This window comes from Eufriesea mexicana, unplaced genomic scaffold (assembly GCF_001483705.2).
Source record: "Eufriesea mexicana isolate 0111107269 unplaced genomic scaffold, ASM148370v2 scaffold484, whole genome shotgun sequence".
Classification (NCBI taxonomy): Eukaryota; Metazoa; Arthropoda; class Insecta; order Hymenoptera; family Apidae; genus Eufriesea; species Eufriesea mexicana.
In genome coordinates this window covers 622,703-641,492 of record NW_016908637.1, presented here as the reverse complement: position 1 = coordinate 641,492, position 18,790 = coordinate 622,703, and the positions used below count along the sequence as shown (strand labels likewise).

The window sequence follows — 18,790 nt, the reverse complement described above, 5'->3', positions numbered from 1 at the left end:
GCTCGTTCGTTTTTTTTTTTTCTCCCTCCTTTTCTCTCTCTCTCTCTCTCTCTCTCTCTCTCTCTCTCTCTCTCTCTCTCTCTCTCTCTCCCACTGTCTGCATTCTACTGTGGTTGGCCTTGCTTCCACATATCATGCTTTTTTGTTCACTTACTACGGTTTCATTGCTCAGTGATCTGAAGCCAGTTCTGCCTTAGTCTGTAGGTCGCTTATATTTAGAAGAAAGTTCATGAGTGCAAGGTCTGTTAGCAGGTGTGGTACAGTATTTCTTCTAGTGGGTCAGTGCGTGTATTACGACTGATTCTTTTCGGTTTTCTTTCCTTCCTCAATTTATACAATGCTATTCCTCTGTAGTTGTTAACTTTTGAATCCTATGATGAGAGTGCTCTGTAGTCTCTTTCCATTGTATGTCTCCCTCTTCGTTCTTTTAGCCATTGTTCTATCTACGCTTCTTACATCTTCCTCTCTTGGTGGGCAGTATTTACGTGAGAAAATAATTTGCCCCATATCTGAGGTGTTGGTGTTTTAGACTAACAAGGAGGGTGCAAGCCCTCGGGTCACCGATTTAATTAAAACTTTGAAGGTTTATAGATTTCGTCATGCAGTTCAAGAATATATATCATTATTTTCGCCACTACTCGATAGTTTGTAAGATATTTAAAAAGTAATGAAGAAATACATAATCGTTAATGTTCATGCAACGATACCGTAATCATTCCATGCCCAAGATATGTTTCCACACTTTCCTTGTTCTTACGATAAGTTTCGCCACTGCACCTAGCAATAATAGTATGTATTTTATTTTTATATTTATGTGCGGGTCATATTTGGGTGGATTCACTTAAGATAGTATTGTCAGCCTCTTAATAAAATAAAATAAGCTTATAAATAGCTTATAAGCTAAATAGACGGCGACTAGCTCTGAAACAAGAAAGATACACTATGGGCGTATACGCTCTTCTGATCTTTCTTAAAACTGACTGACTTTAAACTTTGACACGCTATCTTTGGCACACTTTCTTTGACGGACTCTCTTTGACTGACTCGCCGGCGCCCCTGCACCTTTGTTTAAGCCATTCATTCTGTCCTTTTTTCACACTCAGGCTTTCCTTTCCAATCATGCCCCTTTCCCTCATAAACTAACTTCCACTCGTCTATCGCGCTCGACTCTGTCATACACATTCATTCCATCCACTTGCGCACGGTCACCTTTGTCCTAAGTTCAAACACTCCCAACACTCCTTCAAGGCCGTACTCATTCCAATCCTACATTTATTCTCTCTAAACACAGATGACCAGAAAGTGAAGGTGCTTTTCTTCTCTTTTCTTTTTTTGCATAACGTTTTCATTATTTTGTAATAAATATTATAAATAATATTTTGTAATATTCTGTATATTTGGATATATCGATCGAATCAAATAAAACTTTTATTAGTCTTCCAATAAGTATAGACAATTTATTTACCATTTATTTACAATTTATTTAAAATATTTTTTGAATTTCAGGCCGCTACGATTTTACGGTACGATTCAATATTTTCTGTTTGTATTTTGGTTTATGAGTTATGAATGGATTTTAGTCTGTAGTCGGTAGTCTGTAGTCGTCGTTAATTACGTTTTCATAAGATTTAACAACAAGTGCAAATGTGTCTGCATCTGAATGCATCTGATGAATATCGATGATAGTTCAGCCGTTTTCTCTTTTAATTGTGGTGTTTTCCGAAATAACTACCGGTTCAGGTAGTGGATCATAAACTTTTTGGGGAATTTTTGGTTGTGCTTACATTATTTTAGAGGGTTCAATTGGTCACAAAACAGCAATCGGTAAGCTCAGATCAAGTACCAATCAATCAAGTAAGATCAAATACAAGTAAAAAAAACATATGCGGTATTTTTGGTGGAGGTGTAGTTGTAGAATGTATTGCGCGGAATTGGTTTGCCAAGTTTCGTTCCGGAAATACAAGCCTTCAAAGTGAACCTAGACCGGAACGATCAACAGATATCGATGACAGCGTTTTTAAAGCCTTAGTGAAAGATAAGTTGAAAATATCACAAATTTATCGAGACATGTTTGGAGAAGCTAGGAGAAGCTAGGAAAAGTCAGTAAACTAGGCATATGGGTTCCGCACAATTTGTCGGAGAAAAACAAGGTGGCTAGGAATGGAAAGTATGTACTAAGTTTCTCTTACTTCTGATAGTAAAAGACAGAAACAAGAAAGTATACTGTTCGAACGAGAAGAAATTTGGACAGTAGCGCGATAGTGGAGATTCTACTGTATTTCCATATCGAAAATTGCGGCAGCAAGTACATATTTAATTTTTAATTGTAATTATAATTGTGTAACAAGTGTTATATATGTAATTTTTTTGTTATAAGTATTTTCTAGATTTAAAAAGAGCTATTTCACAATTCATAGCTAATTATTATGTTCTAGGTATAAACAAATGTTTAAATATGCGCGCTTCCGATTTGGTTGTGTACGTGACAGATGGGAAGAATTTATAAATGGCACTACAAATTGATTTATCATATCGTATGCAATTAAAGTAACAACCAAGAACTAATTTTTGAGACCACGTAAATATAAATGGCGACCTCGAAACTGTTTGACAAACGAACATAGACTAATTATATAGCATTCTATTTTAACAAATACCGTCTCGATAAAACTAAATTATTTTATATATTATAAGTAATATTATAAATGATAAAACTATTAATCTTGGAATTTGCAAATAAATTTCTAGGATACACGAAGATCTTCTCCAATGATACGATGCTCATAGTTGGTTTACACTATGTAATTAGGTAATTGTCATCGAAAGGATCGTTACAAATGACAGGTTATCCCAGTGTAATGGAATTTTAAATGCACGAAATCATCGTAATCCAGCAAGCTTTCAAGATTCTTATAATCACATCGAACTAATCATACAGATGAAAATTATATCGCTTTCTCAGACAATAAAATCATAATTCTGCCAGCTGATGACAAAACACGAATCAAAGATTTAGAGATCAAAGATCTAGATACATTAGAAACCAACATTTTTGCAAGAAACCTAAACAGAATTCCTGCAATCAACTCTCAAAAACTTTTGAAAAAAGAAACGTTTCCAACATCACTGAAACAATAAATGAAATTACACACTTGGTAATATCATAGCTATAAAAGACCATGAAAATTTCTTCACAAACATTCCAATTATATCGCAACCGAAATCGAAACCGAAAGGGAATGATATATTTAGAATAGACTACAAGTTTAACACACACTTCCTTTTAACCAACCTCCACCCATTATCCAATTGGTGTGGTGGCCAAACAACAATAAAACCATCTTTTTACGATAATTTTAAAAATACCAAACGAATACCTACGTCATTGTATTCTTAGTAGTTTCCTAATAGATTCAATGTTTACAAATGTTGGAACTAATCTAAACTTATCTCTAATCTTGCATAATGTAAGAGCTCTTGTTAATGAGCACATGAAATGTATAAAATGTATCTCCTCGCAATTTTCGATGATTTTTTGATATATTGTAAAGCTCGACATATCCAACGATTTTCTACGCACATAACCGCCTCGGAGACTCAATTTTCCAGATATATATTTAGAAAAAGCTATTGCTACTGCTACATTCAATTCATCTTATATGTAACACGTCCATATTAACGTCTGCAGCCCATTGAAAACTCCTTCGTGTTTTCTATTCAAGTCTCAATACATCTTGTCTACATCAAATCACCACTTGATTTAATATTTTTCATCACATACTCCACTGCCCAGTTGCTACTTCTTATTAATGTTGAAATTTCTAGGTAAAACGTTCCCTCGATATATCAATTGTAAATTAATTTTTGATTAGATAACGAAACTTCGTTACCTGTTAGGGCCATTTTCGGCATGTGTTCACTCTGACATTACGATATTCCGTACTGACATGATGTTTACATTATATTAATACAAAGAAATAGAATACAAGCCTGGGAGGGATGTATTTGTAAACATTTTGATATTAAATTTCAATAATTTCTTTAGTAGGAATATTTCTATGGCGCAAATCGTGTTCAATTGTTATCTTCTAATTGAAAATTTTCTTGAAATATTAACACGTGAAAAAATAATCAATTAATTTAGAGTAGGGCTATTTTTTTATGTCCCAAAGCGAATAAAATGGTCCGTATCCGTATAATTGATTGCTATTAGTAATTGCTACGTCACTGCTTCCAGATGTATAAATGCATTTTATAAACAATCTACCAGCCAGCATATATCGATGGTTCGTGCAATTTAAAATCACCATGCAGGCTAATTACCACATCGCCTCACTGATTCACGTCTATTGACAAAATTCAGTGTATTAGTAGCAATTTTTCGTCTTTTTTCTTTTTCTTCTTTCCTTTCATTACAGTTATTTAGAGTCGAGCGCCAATCTTTTAAAGAAAAGAAGTTATTTAAAATGACGTTCTTTACAATATACATATTTCAAGTCCATCGAAATCGCTGAGGAGGTAGTAGTTCGACAATTTTACCAATATAACCGAATACATATAATTGTCCATATAATTGTGCTGAATTAGAATAGTTCAAAAATTCGCGCGTGTAAATTTTGAATTTTTCTTTAAGTAATGGATTCTATTAGACATGTGAGACATATGATGTACTTTCTCCACGATATTAGTTGTTACATTATATCGTTCAGATATCAGGATCACCCTAAACAAAGAGAATTCAATGTAGTAGTAACGAAATTAGTCATAAATACAACGCGTTCGCGACACGCGTAAACACGTAGAGTTCAATATAACAATTCCAACAATTTTTACAAATATCTCGAAAAATAGGGTCAACAGTGGTTGTTGTTCAAATGAAAGGTATTCAGAATTTCATTTTGTATAACATACTTCCGGGAACTGTCTACGAATTCTGCACTTTTTTCAAAAGTTACGTTATTTTCAAGAACAAATTACAAAATCAAATTCCTTTATCAAGCTCACCCGATCTGTTTCTTATTAAATCTGAAATGCACCAATTGCTCTTCTTCTTTTTTAAGAAAAGAAAGAAGAAAAAAGATCCGGAAGAAAGTAAACAGAGTTAGGGCAAAGACTTTAAAGGAAGTTTTTACTTTCAATATTTTGGGAAATTCTATAAAAAATGTTCAGTTTTCTTTATTACTGTATGCATTACAATAATGTAACATTTATTTGACGATATGTGTTTCTCAACAATTTTTTAAATATAGGTAATTTGTAATCCTCAAAAAGTGATGCCAAGTTTTAACAATAAAGAGAAACACTCAATTAGAGGCACTATTTTATGCTTATTTCAGATATTACAAATAACATCTTTACAATAAAATACAAAAGTGAGTTAAAAGTTGAAAAAACAGATAAAACATAGGAACAAGATAATTTGAACAGAAAATAAAGTTTAGTTTAAAACTATCTTGAAATATCAATTCAATTGACGTTATTATACAAAGATTTTATATTTCTTATTCTTCAGATACAAATATTATTCTAATATCTTTTTCCAATTAGAAATTGCAATGGTAAATGATTTTCAAAATATGTCTTTCCGTTTACTTTAGCCATCAAATTTTTGAAATAATGATGTATCTATGATTCTGATTCCATAGAAATTTTCAAACAAATCGATTTTTGGAATATTGGTGAGTCCTAAATATAGTCTTTTATATCTATTTTCTCCAACAAAATCAAATTTTTTATTTAAGAAAAATAACACTAATTTTTAAATTAGAATTATTTTCTAAAAACAGTTAATGTTTTTAAAAATTAATAATGTAAAAATAAATGATGATTACAAGTATTATTTGAAGAAGAATTATTAAATAAAGTTAATAATTACAATAATATCATCCCTAAAAATCAGAATTTTTTTATTTATTTATTAACCCATCGACTGCCACGCCCGAATCACATGTTTCGCTCAGGACGCCACGGGTGTGTACCGCTAGATGCAAAATTTGTTCTAATACTTTTTTGATTGATGTTCTAATAAAAATTTTTCATCGTTCAATGGGACACTTTTTATTTCAATGCATCTTCTAATTACCGGTTATATTCAAAATGCACTAACTGTCAATTTTCATTCAATTTTTACAATTGTAGTTTTACAAATAGTTCAAGCGCTCTGGTCACTAATGACCACCATGATAGTCAAAGTGTTAATTACCTATAATTTTACAATTATTAAATACCAATCAAAAGTAATTCTTAAACACTATTTAATTTTATATGTATAAACATGCAAAGAGGTATTACACTGTTGAACAGCACATACGGATAAGAACAAATTTAGAGAAGTATCATATATTATGAGGGTCAAGTTGTCAACCATGAAATCAATGAAATCAATGAAATCAATGAAATCAATGATTAATAATGTAATCCTTAAAATTGTTATAAATACAAAACCATATAAATACTTAATATATATGATATATACTAATATATAATACTTTATGTACGTGGTTATGTGAATATTTAGTAAAACTTATTTAAAGATTCTAGGAAAGTTGTAATGTTATTCTTTGTGCATGTATTTGATTACTAGGAAAAACAAAATACAAATTTTTCTTGTAAAACGTTTAAAGAAATGGCTAGTTATTTGTAACATTGAACTATGCTTTCTTCTCAATTTCCTCTTCTATATTATAATGTGAAAATATAAAAGATTTTAATATATACTTCAAGATAGTTTATTGATAATGTAAATTTTGCCACAATTTTTTATTTCTAATATTTAATAATTTCAGAGTAAAGAGCAAAAAGGACATTAATCAACATATTAATTAATATTGTATAATAGCTGTACAATTAACGACATAGTTTAATTTTAATTATGATTAAACAAATTATGAATGTTAAAATAAACATGTTTAGTTGATTGGGAATAATACATTCAACATATGAACATTTTTATTCTAATTTTTATTAAATCATGTATTTCATTTAAAAACATAGTCTTTCTGTAACATGTTTTGATGGTATCATTAGTTACCAACAAATATTCATCCAATCTTTCACATTGGCTATCTTTATGCTTATTGATGTATCCATGCTTGTTTTTCTTCTTTTTTTTTTTTTTTTATAATTGTGTTTGATATATCTATAAATACTTAGGAGAAAATGTTGAAAAATAAAGAAAAATTTGTATTACATTTGAAAATAACTCTACATAAATGCATAAAATAAAAGTAAGTCAAAGTTTTACTCCAAACTTTAACTTCAAAATTTGAACTTAAATTTTATCTTTAATGTATAAACCTGGGTAATTTGAATGATAAATTGAAAAGAGACATTTACAGACAATGGAAAGTTTATATTGACTTAAGAAGAGCATATTGTATAATTTAATTAAAGAGGCACTCTTGGTGTACCAAAAGAATGAACAAACTTAAAATTATGTTTAAACAAAATTGTTTAAGATAATTAAGAAATATTAATATACTATATGTATATATTCTGTAATATACTATTGGACTTTGCTTCTGTTAATATAACTAAAAGAATTCAATTCATTTATCTAAATAAAATAAAATATATAAACTTCTTAATATGAACGTTGTTATTACTGTATTACAAAAAGTATTCAACATATAATAATAAAAAGATAATATTACATTATACTATATAAACTTGCCCGTACCTCTTATTTGATCCTATGTCGAATAGTTATATTTACGTTAAAAAATCCTTCAATTTAACAGATAAGTACATTGTTTGAATTTTATTTTAAAATTAAATAAAAGAGAAAAACTAAAAGTACAAAATATTTATCTAAATTGTTTAATTCTTATAATTTAATATCCTAATATAATATTTTTAAATTACTTTTTAAAACTGTATTTATAGTCTAATTTCATAGTTTAATCTTTTCTACACTACTTCAATATATAAAATATAACAGAAGACTTTAAATATAGATACAGTATATTAGAGTGATCTCACCATCTTTTAATACACTCTATATCGATTTAATCAGCTAAAACAAATTGATAAAAGATGAAAGAATCCAAAATCACTGAGTGAAAATAAAACTGAGAAAATAGTGAATCATTAGATGGGAAATAGATATTTGAAATTGTAATAAAATATTTCAAAGGAGGAAAGTCAATTGCCATTTTTAATACTCTTCATAAAGAAAAAATGGCATTGATTTAACAATCAAATTTAAATTAAAAGAGGCAGATAAACATTATACATTTCTTATTTAAGAAAAAATTTAATAAGCATTATCTATTTATGCATATTATGCAAGTATTATACATTATATTATATTATTATATTATAGATTGGAACAACTTGGAAAGTTTACTTTATTCTAATTCATTTAACATTTTGAATAGATGTTGCGCACATAACTGATTTGAGATGTCGTCATAACTAAGAATCTAATGGATTTGAATCTAGTGTGCTGCAATAAGATTTTCTCACCCATTCCATTTATTTAAGAAGCCATTTATTTTTCCATTTATTTTTCATTTAAAAATTGCCTAGTTATTCAATTATAATGTAGCAGAACATCATTCCACATACATCACATGCAATGTCTTAACTCATTTGAAACTTCCTTTAATATTTTGTGTAAACACATATTTGTGAAATCAATATACTTTGTACCTGTCAGTTTTTCACTAACAAGTAAGTCCAATTAAAAATTTATCAGTTATCTCTTCCCATATATTTAAACTAAACTGACATTGATATTTTAACTGTACAAAACATAAAGGCTTTCACCATCTCGATGATATTTACTGAAAAAATTGAATATATTATCCTTGACAAAGCCAGTTTTATCAGTAATAAGTACAATAGATGCATTCACACATTTGTAAGAATCATGTGTAAATCATTGCTTAAATTTGTTGAATCACTGAATGGTCATATGAAAAATGTCAAGTATCATTTGTAAACAATGTGATTTCTTAATGCAAAATAAAGTGGATTTAGTATTGTTTGTGGGTAGATAGTTTGCTCTGTTTACAAAATTTGTTATATCTCATAAATAAAGACAAATAGAACATATAATTATATGAACTTTTTTTTAACTTGTTTAGACATACAAATAGCTCCTAATATAGGTCCCATATATTACATTACATCCTATATATTATGTTTATGTTTCATATGAAAATAATAAACACATATGTGCGCAGCTATGTATACACACATGCATATCCATTACAACATATAAATGACAGTTAACATATATTTTCACCTTAACTAGCCATTTGATTATTTAGCCAAAGGTTTAGTTTTATAAGAACCACATAAAACAGAATTTGGTATATAAGATACATTTTTATATCATAAATATATTACATTTAAGATATATTTTAAAGTACAAAATCTGGATGAATTTTTTGGAACATGAAACACTTTTTTATATCTTTCAAAAGTGAAGCATGCAAATGACAATGTAAATTTCAGTTAAAAATAAAAATGCATTTGCATTTTGCCAATATATCTAAGCACTCTTATAAATATTGTATTAATAAAAAATATAATTATAACCTGTTCTATTTATATCATTTATTCTATACACAAAATTGATGTCATAAATTTAAAAATGAAAGTAGAAAAAGATTGTTGATTATTGAAATTATTGAAATTTACTTTTCTTACCTTGCGTTGATTCTCTAGTGGAAGAAACAATCCACTGTACAAAAGATGGACCAAAATATAGAAATATTCCACCACACATAATAAATAATATGAGTATCTTACGACATGAGTAATTTCCATCAATTAACCGTCGTATTCGTTTTCCAATTTCTCGGTTATCAAACATCGTACCAAATCTTATCATACTTATTTAGTTTATAATCTTCAATTTTCACACGTGTTTCTATCTTTAGTTTTGTTTTTGCCAAACTGTAAAACAACATAACCTCCTTAGTTTCATCGTAATATGAACTTCTTTAAAAAAAAACTATAAAACTAATCTTACGCTTGTGTATTTTCTTTACGTACGTTAATAACATTTTTAGACATTTTATATATTTTATAACTCGCACATTTTCAACAATTATGTATCAAAGTTCTTGCTTGCAATATCTTTTTAAACTTTTATAAATATATGCTAACGACAAGTATACCATTTTATAAATAATGTAGTTCGATTGAAATACCTGTTATAGTCAATATTCTTAAATTTTCAATAAAATGAAATTAAAGGAAATAAACAAAGCGGTTTTTAAGTATATGAAACAAATGTTCAATTTTTACTTCTATAAAGGAAATCGTGTTTTTAATTTTGTAGACGATTAAATACATATGATATATTCTACAGTCGTTTAAACTCATGATTAAATAGATTGGTGCTCGTGGAGCGCTGCATTGCTCTGCTTGCTAGAGTGCGCGAAAATTGAATCCTAAAAAGGAAATAAAATTTCTTTTGCAAAGAGTGAATTATATTAAAACATTTCTGCTGTTCACAAGACAAAGTCATTCTTTTTTTAGATTGTAGTGCCATATCATTTGACTTATCGTACTCGCAAGAATTCAACAGTCACATTTAAATTCAACCTGAACCTGGTTAAATTTAACCAAGTAATGCAATATTTTTATAATTTACCATGGTCTATTGTAATTAAGATTTTATTCTGTCAATCAGTGAATTCCTTCCTGCTTAGAATCAATGAAGATAGAAGTGTTCTAACGTTGTATAATTAGCAACATAATGCACTCATGTAATGAAAAAATTTGTAAGATCCAAATCTATGGGTCAGAAACCATAAATATTGACGAAATTATTATTTTAGAAGCTATTTTTAAAGAATTATATATGACTTTGATACTTTGAATGATTTAAACAAAGGATAATGTTTCATATTTCATACTTAATTTATAGACCATTATCATTAGATATTGTGGCCAAATATAATGATATACAAAAATTGTTATTTTATGATTATTAATTGTGGTTTAGATGTTTTCAAATACATTTATGAAAAGAATTTGTTTTATATGTACCTTATAAATTAACAAACTTTTATTCTTAAGTTGTATTAAATTCAATATGTACATGGCTTTTTCAAGAAGAAAATAACAAATTGTTTGTGAAATATTAAAAAGCTAATCATGAATTATATTTCAAAGTATGAAGTGTTTAATATTATACTTATTAAATGAATAAAGACTCTTAACAGGGAAATATAGACAAATATCTTCTATTTTCTACAATAATATAATTTTTAAATTTAATAAACTGCTAATTAACTATATATTGTCAAAAATCTTTTATTGAATTTTGATATTACGTTCTTGTTCTCAAAACCTTTCACAAAATTTATATTTTTAGGAAACAGAAATTAAACAGGAAAAAATTTGTAATATTTTCTAATTTTTATATTTGTTATATTTGTAATAATTTAGGAAGAAACTTATTTTACAGACTTTGCCCTAATGCATTTTACGTTTTCCAATTTTTAAAACAAATGTTATAGTTTAGTATCAATGAGAAATATAAATCAAGGAAGTTTAACAAGCTAAATACCCTTATAATACTTCTTTGCAAAAGATATAAAATTTGAAAAAACTGCAGCTTGGATGGATCGATCCATCCAATAATTTTGAAATATTTTATAAAATTAAAAAATTCTGAATACTTTTTATTTGAATAATAATTGTCGTTCAACCTTTAGTTTTCGAGATATCCGAGATTTTTCGAGTCATCGAGATATTTTCGAGATATAAAAATTATTGTACGTGTATTGATGATACAGTATTTGGACAAAGTCACGATTCGTCTAATGTATATAACAGATGGACAAAGGTGACTGAATTCTAACTTGTGTGCTCGGCTGCCATTTAAATAAGTGACGATCTCTTCCGAGCACAACGCGTTCACAATACATGTACGAGCAAGCTTCTAACGTTTTTATTTTTCATGTAATTCTTCGTTTTTGCTATAAATCGTGCGTTTTGAGAAAAACTCACATTTTTCGGAAATTGAAAGTGATAGAGCAATTTTGCTTACGAATTTGTGTTCAGCAAAATAAACTACAAGTATTACCCAATGGATATTACAGGTTAAAATTCGTGTTGGACAGTGTTATTAGTCAAATACCAGTTGTTCAAAATTTTGTTCTTTGGCATATATGTGAAAAACATCGGAGTTAATCCACACACACTACCGTTATTTTCAAATTTTAGAAAATATATTTAAGAAATTAAATAAATTTTTTTGAATATTTTGGCTTGAAATTAAAAATGTAAAAGAAGCTGCTTTTACAAACAAGGCTGTATTAAAAAGAGTACCGCGTAGCGGAAAGAACAGCATATTCCTCCCTGAGACATGAAAGAGTGAACCGATAATAATTACACTAGTAACGAAAATCACGCGACTGATTATACACGTGTGACTAAAAATATCAGTGTACGGGTTACAATGGGAGTCGTTGCATGGAATGGAGATTTACCTGAGGATATCTTTCCTTATCTTCTTTCCTTTCCACTACTTGCAGTGCGATAGAAAAGTAAAGAACAGTTGCAAAGAAACAACAAGTAACAAGTAACAAGTCGAAAAACGAGAGACAGTAAACAAAGTGAGAAAGGAATAGGAAGTATTTTGACAGTCTGATCAAAAAATATTTCCAATTAATAGAACACTTTAGTTCCAATATAATCTTTCTGTTGGTATGTTTTTGTCGTCTCGATTTTCTTGACCCAAATTATTGAATTTCTACTTGTAAGAAATTTCCTTATAAATAGCCAACAATGAATTAAGTATGTATTGAATCAGTTTGTGGAATCGAAGAGTAATAATTTTGAATGAGAATGTGTATATGAATGATGAGAAGTATAATGACAAAAGACATAGAATAGACTATAGTGATACATATATTGAATAGCTTCTAGACTCAAGTTTAATAAGCTATATTGCTTAAGCTAAGTTGATACTTTTGATAAATTTGAATATGATAATAGAGAAATGACTGTAGTAGATAAACAAAAGTGAAAAATAGTTTCGAAAGAAATAGGAGGGATAGTGTTAGATCAAACAAAGGTAAATTGTAGAGTTAGGTTATCTAAATTTGTTATGCATTTCAGACTTGAGTTGAAACTTAATGTCTGTTGCAAGGTTTATAGATCATGCGTTTAAGATGCAATTTGATAAAGATAGTGCAATTGTATACAAAAACAATAGTGGAGTACAAATGAAGGCTGTGCATAAAGGAAATAAATATTATATCCAAGGATAGATTGTGACTGATGAAAAACAGCAGTAATCAAAGAAGGTTATATGTGGCATAGAAGACTTGGGCATGTTAGTAAAAGATTAATTGAAGAAATGAGAACTATGGATCTGGTCAAGAAAAAACTAACAAAATGAAAAGACAATGCGACTCTTGTGTTGAAGGGAAAACATATTGAAAAACACATTATAAGCTAGAAAAAGAGAGAATAATGAAGATAATTGATTTATGGCATATAGATTTAGGTAGATTTCAGATTTATATTTATAGAATTTCTATATGAGAAAAGTGAAATAAAGGATAAATTAAAGAAATTGATAAGTAGAAAAGAGAATGAATCTGAGATGAAATTAAAAGCTATATGCTCTGACCGTAGTGGGGAGTTTACTGATTATACCCTTGAAGAATGGTTTGGAAATAAAGGAATAAAACATGAGTTTAGTTCACTATGGATTTTGCAATGTAATGGATTAGTTACAGGAACGAATCAGTCCCTAGTTGAAATGACAAAGTTGATCTGACTCCGAAATATCTATGGGCTTCTGAGGAGAAGTAGTGTGCATAGCTGTGCACAGCTGTGCACATAAGGAATAGAATTAAATCATTGGTGCATGGGGAGACACCCTATGAATTGTGGAAAGGAAGGAAGCTAAATCTGAAATATATGAGGTTTGGCTGTATCGCACATGTCTTAGAGAAAGGTGTTAAAAAGGGTAAGTTTGAAACAAAAGTAATTAAAAATATTTTTGTAGGATACACTATCAATAATTCTTGCAGAGTTTATGTGCCACAAATGGAATTAATGCGATTGTGATGTAAAGTTTCATATAGCAAGGTATAGAGGAGTCATGTGTTACATAAACAGAACATAGAGGAGAAAAACAGAAAAAAGTAAATAAGAGTTGATTTAATATTCATGGGAATAGACAATAAAAGTGAAGATGAGGAAAGTAAAATGGAAAGGAATATAGAAAGTGACATAAGAGGAGAAAGTAATATGATATAATTTAATAGTCACAATAATATTGAAAGAGATGGAATTGAAGAAACCGAAGAAGAGAATAACAGGAGAAATAAGTGATGAAAGAGAGATTCGAAACAACAATTATATCATTGAAGAATGAGAGGTGTAACAAAAGAGCAGAAGACCAAAAGGATCAACAAAGAAAGATAGAAGAACAAGAAGTCAAAGATAAAAATGTTAGAAAGTTGCTAAGAATAAGAAGTAAGAATTCAGCTATGTCCATAATAGGCAGAGCAGAACTGAACGAGGAAATGGATTGTATAAGAAAACATAAATGGATATACAGTATCAAAGAAGATTCACATATAAAACAAGCACGTTATAAGGCTTGCCTGTTAACTGTCAGGTGTGCACAACATTCAGGATATAATTTTGATGAGACCTTTGCACCAGTTGCCTGGATATAATCGATAAGGCTAATCTTCAGTCTGGTTGCACAGAAGAGCAAAGTGAGAACTGCTTTCCTACATGAAACCTTGAGCAATGAGATATATATGAAAACACCTGATGGATATGGCTATGGAAAGGACACAGTCTGTAAATGAAATAGGAATAGATGGATTTATATATTTCAGCTTATAATGCTGATCAAGAAATGGACTCGGTTTTACATTAAATATTTTATGACTCATTTGCTGCTCCTTTCATTAATCACTTGCGCTTGCAAGAAATTCACAGACGCGTGTGCCAGAACAATCCAGTGTAACTTGTTGGGGGCGTCACGCAGTGTTCGATGCCTTAGAAAAATCGGAAAAAGATTTATATCTTCTAAACTAATTTATTTTCGACCTAGGACTTGTAATAGTTTTTTGAAGGGAATATAACACATCGATTGATGATAAAATTATACAAATATAAATTGTAAATTTGTTTATTATATAATCATGCAAAGTGTGGTATCTCTTGAAACAGTCTGGAACATGTAATGGCACAAGGCATTTTTTACATTCCCATGTAGTTTCACTGCGTTTTTTTGTGTTTGGCACATACTTTATACCTTTGCTGTGGCTTTTTTTTTTTTTGCATTTGTGGATGGAATATTTTTCAGCAAATTGCTTTGCCTCTAAACGATCGGGTGTGCTACCAACAGACATCGTTCCGCGTTTTTTATAATCGGAAATACATACAGCTTGTAAAATTTGCTATGCCACATCTAATCGAAACTTCGGAAAGGAAAATTTCTTGCTTTTTGCTACATCTATTTTCTTACGGAACAAAACATAAGAATTAAAAAGCGCAATATCTGCTAAATAAAAACATATTTTTATGTAACTTTTAGCATATTTTCTCTTGGGGGAAAAAGAAGATAAGTAACTATCTTACAAATCCACCCCACCCATACCATCGTTATTCTCCAGAGCAATATCGGGTTTTGTAACAGGGGTATTATTATTTTTCCACCTCTTCTTTTCCACTTCCATCATCTCTATTTTCGAATGCTTTGTGGACATTACATATATACGTCTTTTTTGTCTTTCCATTTGGCAATTAAGATACCATTAGACGATCTTGAAATCATATCAGATCGTTTCAGTTTTGTTGCTGCAAGTTCTTTGGGCATATTCTTCTTATTCCACCTCACTGAACCTATGGCATTAGTTTTTGTAGATTGTAACTTTTCAAATAGACTTGGTGAAGAATACCGATCAGTTATTGGTGTGCACATAAACATCGTAACATTTTTCGATACACTTGTGTCTGCATTTATATTTCTATCTTGATCCGTGTATGTCTTAAATTGAATACAATATCCCGACTTTGATTCGCATAGTTTATAGAATTTAAGCGGGCTCTTTTCGATGAATTGTATGACATGCGGCCTGTATATTTCATTAGCGATTCATCTAATAATACATTTTCCTCGAGAATGTAAATAGTCTTAAATTTTTCATTGAAATAATCGATTATACTTCGGAATTATTGTCTACAACTTCGTTGTTAGTAAAATGTGTCTTAAGTGTTGTGTTAACTGTTAAAGTGTCCAAATCTCGAAAATGGCATGGTTTTTCGAAATATCGGAGTTTCGATTATGCTTCTTTTTGATCAATAAGATTGAATATTGTTTTTCTTCACTTGCGACATGAAAATGCATAAAACAAAATAAGCTTTTACTTCGTCTACATTCGTATCCCACCGATTGTCTTCATACTTTTATAATTTACGAGTTTCATTTTGAAGTGTCTGACTCGCGTAACGATTAGTTTCTGTCACAATGATTTGCCAAAAGTCTTCCGTTAGTATTTCATTTGCCATTTGTAAAACTGTGACATTTTGTCCAAATGGTATATTTATTTTAGAAATTCGTGAATATTTTAGTTATATTTTCGATATCTTTCCATATCCATTCATTAAATGTAAGATTAATTTCACAATCTTCATTTTTGCTTTTTTCCTCATCATCAGATAATATTCTACGCCGATTTCGAAGTGGAAAAACAATTTTATCGAAATCACTATCACACGATAGTCTTGTTTTTCTATTTGTCGAAATAATATCGTTAACTTTACTGTCGCTTTTCATTTTCGAATATTCATTTTAGAACATAAAATATTGACAACTATACGCTATGCAGTAGAATGAGAATCTGTGCTCTTACAAACAATCCCAGCTGACGTGCCGCGCACGTCGTGGTTGTTTCTGTGACAATTGCTGACGATGTGTATACCACATCGTTGGCGATTCTGCGATTTTGCGACAAAAGCATTACAACGTGCTTAGCACGTCTTTCCAGGGCAAGTGGTTAATAGAACATTCATCTAATAGAGTGTAATATATTATGATCATCTTACTTACATCATACTTTGTTTTTAGTTCTATATTATTGTAATTTGTTTTTATTTTTTTGTACTATTTATTATCCTATATTCTGACCTATTTTATATCCTTATTTGTATAATTTCTCTGCACATATACTCTCACTCTCACTCGTACATGTATAGACTTTTGTTCTTATATGCCTTTGTTCTTTCCCTTTCTATCCTCTTATTGCGCTATCTTATTATCGCTACTTTATACATTATTATTCAGTTGTTAAGCTCTTCTTTTCCTTTTCCTATCTAACAGTGCACACCATTCTACGTCTTCTTCTGTGTATTTCTCGGACATGTGCTATAATGTCCCTGTTTTTTCTTTGCAGAGTATACATTTTCTCCGCACCTGATTTTCCTAATATCTGTTGTCATCTTCCATGTTTCCAGATCTGACTCTTGCTTTTACCTTTTGCATCATTTTTTTCCTTTCAATTTGTAGATATGCAAGTACTTGTGTATGGAATTCTATTTCTTTATACCTCTTGTTGTATGTTGATTGTTGGATTTTCTCGTATCAAATTTTTTTATCTATTTATTTCAATCCTTCTGTCCTTTAGCTTGTCACTCACTTTTGCTCTTCTCTTTTTTAGAGACCTCACTTTTAAACCTTCTTGGCTGAAGCTGTCTGGCTTTTTATAGTTTCTTCCGTGCATTTCTTGGTGAAAGGTTAACAGTAGTTTTTCAACCTGTTCCTGTTCTTTCCAGCCGCGAACCTGCACTCTGTAACTCATCATTATACTTACCACCAATCTATCATATAACCATATTCTTTTTCTAAAGCTATCTCTACATAACCTTTCTCCTAATCCCCATACATACCTTGTCGCTGGCGTACCCTTTCTAACGAGGTTGTTTATGTGATCTTTGCTATTTTCGTTTTTATTAAAAGTGTACCTTAGGTATCTAAAGATTTTAACTTCTTCTATTTCCTTCTCTTCCCAGCACCATTTTCTGTTCTTCCTCTACTTTTCTTAAATAACATCACCTTAGATTTTTCGCAGCTCAATACTAACTTCTTCTCCTTTAAGTAGCGTTTATCATCTTTTTTTTATCATCTCACTTTTATCATCTCCTTTAGGATCTCTTCGCTTTTTACCAGTACCACGACATCGTCTGCCTACGCTAGGCTCCATATTCTGGGACCGACGGGCCCCAACCCAGCTGTCCGTGGTCCATCCCGGCCTCGGTCCGGGGAGAGGAAAGAGACTGTCCGCCCATATCAAAGGCGCAGGGTCTTTCGTGTGCGCGAAGTCTCACGCGTTGACCCCTCCGGGGTGGCGCGCGTCGCCTGTGCGACGCCGCAACCGCAGCCTCCGCCGTCCTTCGCGCGAAAGACCCGCGCTAACCCGCTCGTGCTCACGGGCCCTTTCAGCGGCCTCCTGCAGCATCACGTGCTCGCAGAACGAAGCCATCGCCTTCCAAGCGCACCCGCTCTCCACCATCTTCGGCACGATGACGGAGAGCGAGAGGTCCCACCTAATTGAGGCATGACCCTGCCGCTGCTCAAAGACTCCGCTACATTCCGATCGCTAACGCACTGAAAGGATCGCAAATGTTTGTAGAATTAAAAGGCATATTGTAAACCGTGGTACAAGTCCGGTGTTTTTCGAGACGGGAACCCGATCAGAGTAAAACGTACAAGCCAGCTAGATGAGAACGTTCCATTTGTACCTTCCGTTCAGGGTTTGAGTTGTTTTTTTTTTCTTTTTTTTTTTTTTTTTTT

The 18,790-nt window shown here is 30.6% G+C and overlaps 2 protein-coding genes across 2 annotated transcripts in view; both read right to left on the bottom strand.

The window, feature by feature from the left end:
* The window catches only part of LOC108545562 (uncharacterized protein KIAA2013 homolog), a 46,615-nt gene extending 36,738 nt beyond the window's left edge, over positions 1 to 9,877 (bottom strand). The window contains exon 1 of the mRNA XM_017897243.1: positions 9,658 to 9,877. Within this exon, the coding sequence (XP_017752732.1) occupies positions 9,658 to 9,841 (184 nt within the window). The 5' untranslated portion in view covers positions 9,842 to 9,877. The remainder of the gene's footprint in view (positions 1 to 9,657) is intronic.
* Positions 9,878 to 15,575: 5,698 nt separating this feature from the next.
* On the bottom strand, positions 15,576 to 17,798 carry LOC108545557 (uncharacterized). Its single transcript, XM_017897237.1, has 3 exons — positions 17,637 to 17,798; positions 15,754 to 15,988; positions 15,576 to 15,682 (listed from the first exon to the last, which is right to left on the bottom strand). The coding sequence occupies exons 1-3, from the start codon at positions 17,796 to 17,798 to the stop codon at positions 15,576 to 15,578; spliced, it is 504 nt and encodes a 167-aa protein (XP_017752726.1).
* Positions 17,799 to 18,790: the final 992 nt, after the last annotated feature.

What these genes read in the sequence shown, in the direction of transcription:
- LOC108545557 (XM_017897237.1), bottom strand. Translation starts at nt 17,798, where the DNA reads ATGAGTTACAGAGTGCAGGTTCGCGGCTGGAAAGAACAGGAACAGGTT. An exon ending in TAAAAAAGAGAAGAGCAAAA is followed by an intron (nt 15,989 to 17,636) that starts GTGAGTGACAAG and finishes ATTCAATTTAAG; the next exon opens with ACATACACGGATCAAGATAG. An exon ending in GATTTCAAGATCGTCTAATG is followed by an intron (nt 15,683 to 15,753) that starts GTATCTTAATTG and finishes ATTCGAAAATAG; the next exon opens with AGATGATGGAAGTGGAAAAG.